The sequence below is a fragment of the Vigna radiata genome, unplaced genomic scaffold (assembly GCF_000741045.1).
Source record: "Vigna radiata var. radiata cultivar VC1973A unplaced genomic scaffold, Vradiata_ver6 scaffold_23, whole genome shotgun sequence".
NCBI classification, from domain to species: domain Eukaryota; kingdom Viridiplantae; phylum Streptophyta; class Magnoliopsida; order Fabales; family Fabaceae; genus Vigna; species Vigna radiata.
Genome location: NW_014541837.1, coordinates 643,368 through 649,587, shown reverse-complemented (window position 1 = coordinate 649,587; position 6,220 = coordinate 643,368). Strand labels below are relative to the sequence as shown.

At 33.3% G+C, this 6,220-nt stretch overlaps 1 protein-coding gene across 2 annotated transcripts; it reads right to left on the bottom strand.

Annotated features, from left to right (window-relative positions):
• Positions 1-2,661: 2,661 nt before the first annotated feature.
• LOC106778505 (two-component response regulator ARR18) lies at positions 2,662-5,885 on the bottom strand. Of its 2 annotated transcripts, none has more exons than XM_022776225.1 (7): positions 5,586-5,885; positions 4,398-4,769; positions 3,973-4,049; positions 3,835-3,871; positions 3,561-3,720; positions 3,328-3,484; positions 2,662-3,110 (listed from the first exon to the last, which is right to left on the bottom strand). In XM_022776225.1, exons 2-7 carry the CDS (start codon positions 4,729-4,731, stop codon positions 2,868-2,870), a joined length of 1,008 nt encoding a protein of 335 aa, XP_022631946.1. In that variant the 5' UTR covers positions 4,732-4,769; positions 5,586-5,885; the 3' UTR covers positions 2,662-2,867. The 2 variants fall into 2 exon arrangements, with proteins under 2 accessions (XP_022631946.1, XP_014521965.1); XM_014666479.2 differs by having other exon boundaries at positions 3,328-3,469; positions 5,586-5,883.
• Between the last annotated feature and the right edge of the window lie 335 nt (positions 5,886-6,220).

Sequence of the window (6,220 nt, the reverse complement as noted above, 5' to 3'; positions counted from 1 at the left end):
TTTTTGAGTTATCATCGTTTGTTTCCTCCTTATTTATCTTTTGTTTCCTCCTTATCCTCCCTTAAGATTCCTAATCATATTCATGAGGCACTTGATCATCCTGGATGACGACAAGCCATGGTTGATGAAATGCAGGCCCTTGACCACAATGGTACTTGGGACCTTGTCCCTCTTCCTCCTGGTAAGAAGCCTGTTGGTTGCAGATGGGTTTATGCCATTAAAGTTGGTCCTACTGGTGAAATTGATCATCTAAAAGCTTGTCTAGTAGCTAAAGGATATACTCAAGTTTATGGAGTTGACTATTGTGATACTTTTTCTCCTGTGGCTAAAACTAGTACAGCTCGTATTTTGCTTGCTATGGCTGTCATTCGTTAGTGGCCACTTTACCAGTTGGACATTAAAAATGCCTTTCTGCATGGTGATCTAGAAGAGGAGATATGCATGGAGAAACCTCCTGGGTTTGTTGTTCAGGGGGAGTCAAGGTTAGTTTGTAAATTACGTCGTTCCCTCTATGGCTTGAAGCAATCACCTGGAACGTGGTTTGGTAAATTTAGTCAGGTTGTGCAAGACTTTGGATTGAAAAGATGTGAGGCGGATCATTCAGTGTTTTATGGTTATTCTTCTCCTGACAGATGTGTTTATCTCATGGTGTATGTTGATGATACTGTCATTACAGGGAATGACGTCACTACCATTACTCAATTAAAGAATCATTTGTTCAACCAGTTTCAGACTAAAGATCTGGGTCATCTAAAATATTTTCTTGGTATTGAAGTGGCACAGTCAAAAGAAGGTGTCATCATTTCACAAAGGAAATATGCTCTTGACATTTTAGAGGAAACATGCTTGACAAATTGCAAGCCCATTGATAGTCCTATGGACTCAAATCAAAAGTTAATGAGAGATCAAGGTGAACCTTTCTCAGACCAAGAGAGATATAAAAGACTGGTTGGAAAACTCATCTATCTTACAATAACAAAACCTAATCTTTCTTATCTAGTGGGAGTTGTGAGTCAATTTATGCAAAATCCAAATGTTGACCATTAGAAGGTAGTGACTCGCATTCTCAGATACATAAAAGGAAACCTAGGACAAGGATTGTTGTATGAGAACAAGGGAAGCACTCAGATTGAAGGAAATTGTGATGCAGATTGGGCTGGTTCTCCAATTGATCGAAGATCTACTACAAGATATTGTGTTTTACTTGGAGGGAACCTTGTATATTGGAAAAGTAAGAAACAAAGCGTTGTTACTCGATCTAGTGCTGACGCTGAATATCGATCTGTGGCTTTAACTACATGCGAACTTGTATGGATCAAACAACTTCTTCAAGAATTGAAATTTTGTGAAAATGAGCCGTTGAAATTGTACTGTGACAACCAAGCATCCCTTCATATTGCCTCCAATCCAGTGTTTCATGAGAGAAAAAAACATATAGAAATTGATTGTCACTTTATTAGAGAGAAGTTGGTGTCCAAGGAACTTGTTGCTGAGTTTGTCAACTCTAATGAACAACTCGAAGACATTCTGACCAAATATCTGAGGGGGTCTAGAATTCAATTTATATGTTCCAAGTTTGGTGCATATGATCTATATGCTCCAACTTGAGAGGAAGTGTTGAAATATAATGTATTTTCTAATAGGCTTTTTAGTGTAGGCTTTTTTAGAAGTTTTTTTTTATGTTGTCTATTATCCCTTAAATAGGATAATATGTGTAATAGGAAAACAGAGGAGTAATAATAAAACAAATTCAGTTTCTCTCCCAATCAATTTTAAGTTTAAGGTTGAAGAAACATGTTTTCGCTCAAGAGAAAATACTTTCTTGATAGAAAAATAAGGTTGAGAGGTATATTTTCTTTTGTTTTATTCAAGTAATCATAATTTGTTTGAGAAAAAAATTATCTTGCAATGTTTTTATTTATTTTTTCTATTGTTGTAATTTATTCCTGGTTCTTCATACTAACTTCTTCGAATAGATATAATGAACCTAACTCAAGAAGAATTATAACAAAATTGTATAATAAGTTTACTGTATAATTTAAAAAGGTTTTAACGGATTAAATATAATTTTTAATAACAATAAAAATTAACAGATACCAATACTAATTTATTTAAATTTTATTCTTATAAAAGCTATAATTAACTTAATAGAAATATATTGACATAAAAAAATCTAATAAATTTTTTCTTTTTCTTAAATATAATTTTATAATTAATTTAATAGAGGTATATTACCTGTTTCATCCTTAAGTCCTGAGCATATGAGAATGAGTGAACTTTGTAAATTTTGAACAAGTCAAATGATGTTAGAGTGTAGCTGAAAAAAAAAAGTTATGAAACTATGAAAAAAAGAAGATAATCTTTGAATGCAACATTTTAAGTTAACTAAATTATGAGTCTTCAATTAATTAAAAATTGGGATGAGGACGATGAGAGTGAGGAACAGTTAGACGTGAGTATGAAATAAATATTAACATATTTATTCTTATATGAAATTTTAAAAATTGAATATTGTTCATATGATTAAGATTAGAGTTGGAAGGAGTAGTAAAAAATATCCTTATCATACTGTTTAAGATATAATTAATAATTCTTGATTGTATTAATTTATATGTTAAATCTGAACTCTATTAATTAAAAGAATATAAAGCTATAAATAATTAAGTGGGAGGGGTTTGATGAGGTGGCTGTTCTAGGGTTTGAAGCTTCCATAGCATTGTATTGAAAATGAAATTAATGGAGAAGATTGTGTCTAATTCTTACGTAAAACAAGATAAAAAATGAAATAACATTGATTGGTTAAGACAAGTACTTAAAAGATCTCACCCCTATGCTCTATTTCACACAGTTAAGATCCTAATAAGTACTCAGCCCAAACGACTCCTTTGTAAACAAAAACTCTCAACATGGCTATCGTCTTTATCATTTGAGGATGATGAAGTGAACAGTGAAAGAGACAGTCTTGTATTAATTTCTTCTTCACTTTCTGCATCATCTTTACTTAAATTCACCTCCAAAAAACTCTTCTCATATTCACCTTTCATTTCACCTTGCTTCCTTTCTTGCACCTCATTAAGGAATTCTGCCATTCCATTTTTCACATCACCAACCTAAAATTCCAAAACCAACCATTACCTTAGCTATTTCCATTCACATCATCTCATCAGAAGCATAACATTGTATAAACTGGAGATTGGTGCTTAAAAAATAAGTTGTATATAGAATTGCATTGGAGAGAAAACCACCAAATATAAGAAAATCTTTTAATTTACTTAATCTCATAATTAGGCAAATCAACTTATGTGATTAAGGTAGCAGTTTTATTACCTCGGCATCAAACTTGGCGTGGCCAGTGAAGTTAGGACTGCAAGAACTACGCTGATACTGATAATTACACAGATCTTTGTCCCACACTGAACTAGATCTTATCATCATGTGGTGATTATTCAAAAACCCTGTCGGGTGTAATCTACAGAGAGAAACACTACTGATATATCAGAATTTCATCAATATTTTATATATTATAGTTGATTTCCTCATTGACTGTTTTCTTTCTATACCTTGAAGAGTGAGCACTGATCTGATAAGGTGATTGTTCCATGAGCAGAGATGATGGAACATAATTTCTGTTATCAACCACAAAGTGCCGTGGGGCATTGAGTCTTCCATACATATCGAAAATACTGTGCCTTCCCTGCATTGCCCTATTCTGAGACAAAACTGAAATAAAACACAGTGAACTGAATGATCTTGCATGAAATGTAATAGGCATGGTACGTGCAATGAGCTCGATCAAAACATAGTTTTACTATATTAAGGTTCTAAAAAATTTACCTTGGCCAGACTCATCAAGCTTTTTACTTCGATACATCTGAGTTCCAAAAAGATAACTAATACGTTACACGAAAAATTATTTGGAAAATATATTTCTCGCTGGAGTAGAATAAAACAGCAATTGTTGTATATTTATACCTGTAAATGGCTCTTTACATGTGCAATACTAAGTCCTCTCACATTCATCAACTGGAGAACCAACTTGGGGGTTGCTCCTGTACAGAAAATTATCACAGAAAACGTAAGATTATAGAATGTTTGGGAATGGATTATTTCAAAAAATCTTTCACATTTGCCTAATTTCTCCATTTATTCACGTGTAGTAAGATCCATGACTAGAAGAAGTAATTAAAGTTTGTAGGATTAAAAACTGATCATGATCAGGATTGCTCTCAATAGTTGGTGAGTTTGAATAGAAAGAGGAATTATGCAGGTTTCTCAGGAGGGTCTGAGTAACCTTCTGTAACACAGGTAGTCAAAGTTTGAGTAAGTTTTTAAGTTCAAACACATTGTCTTCATTGTACATAGAAAAAGTGTATATGGTTGAAGTGAGTTGCACTTACTTTCTTGTCCACCAAGCCTGTCAACAGCATGCACAAAAGCTAAATGAAGATCAGGGGTCCAACGGAGTCTTGGCATTTTGGACCGAACATATTGCCTAACAGCAGTTCCACGCTCTTTCCCTTCATCACTTGAGTTATTGTTACTACTCAAATTACCCTCTTGAGATGATATCTCATTGTTACTGATGGGATCATCACTGGTGCTACCATCTCCATCATCCACAGCTTCTTCATTCAAATCGAAGAATGAACGTTTTCTTCTAATAAGACTTGCAGAAGAGGGTCTGCTACTTTCACTCTTTTCTTCCTCAGATATACAAATTCTCTCATCCATTTCTATTAAATTTATTTATTCTAAATGCTCCTTTTCTTCTGCAGGTAGAGAGATGGTATAGAGTGAAGTCAGAAAACCAACAAAAATATAAGTTTGTCATTTGTTCAAAGTATTGCCATAACCAAGATGATATGTTGCACATGTGGGAAAAATAATATTAAATGTAGTTTTGATTTAATCAGTGTTGTACTGATTTTGAATACACTATACATGATGCTTTAGAAGGACTCCATGTCTTCTTACATTTGTACCATAAATTTATTACAGGTTTTGCTTGTTCCTAGGTCTTGGAATTCCACACTAACCAATATATAACCTACAATTTGAAAATTGTGATGACATGTATAGAAAAACGCATCACCTACAATAAATCTAAGTGAAAGTGCAATACATGATCTAAATAGGTTTAGTTTTAGTTTTAACTCTTCTGAATATTAGTTTGTTTTCTTTTTATTATATATTTCACATTCTAACAAAATATGGTCTACTTTTTTTTCATGTTTTTGTTTTCTGTTTGTAAGGGGATGGGGTAGATGTCTATAAGCTCATATTTGAACTTCCACAAAACAACATGATCAATCAGAATTCTGGAAGCAAACTAGTCCTTTCTAATTTCAAGTGCTAGAGAAGGATGAGATCTACAACCAAGAAAAGTCAAGAGTCTCGAAGTCAAATAGAACTGGTTATTCATAAAAATTAAGCATATATGTATAAATATGTGTGTATGTGTATGTGTATGTATATGTATGTATGATACTAAAAAGAGTAAATAAAGTGTAGATGAGAAGACTGAGCAATTTGAATTGTTCAAAAGATGGAAGAGAAATAGAGATATAGAGTAGTTTTGTGCAAACCATTGGTGACGAGATGAAGCTTAATAGCAGCTTAAAGTACTCCTTCCAAGATAACTGATGAGACCAGAGATGCTTAAACAGAAGCCAAACCTAGTTTCCAAGATCCAACAAAGCCAATTTTGCAGAGGTTGATTCAAGCATATCTAGTGTTGGCAGAGAAGTAAGTAGTGGTGTTGATGGATCCAATATTGTGTAGATGAAAGGAAACCCTATATATGTCTACAGAGAGAGTGATTACTTCTGGCAAGGTTCCTTTCTGTAAGAGGTTGAGGGTGCATTATTAGCAAGTGGGACTGGTTGGAATGTATGGAAAATTAAGCCTAAAATACCACTAGTCATCGCACATCAAATCAAATATTCTCAGAAATTAGTATATTCAATATAATAAAATATTTTACATGTAGAAGACGATGGTCGGACAAAACCATATTGTATTTTCTCTGACTAATAATATTTTTTACATTTTGATATTTAAAACATTTGAGTTAGCATGTAGCTAGCCGGAGCTAACAGATATACCAGATCAAAGGCACACATATGACCCCTATTTTGTACTATTGAGAATCATGTGATTTCTTTATAACCCTTTTGTTTTTCCAATTTTTCTTTGACAGGTTGTGTCCCTTGCTTCTTTC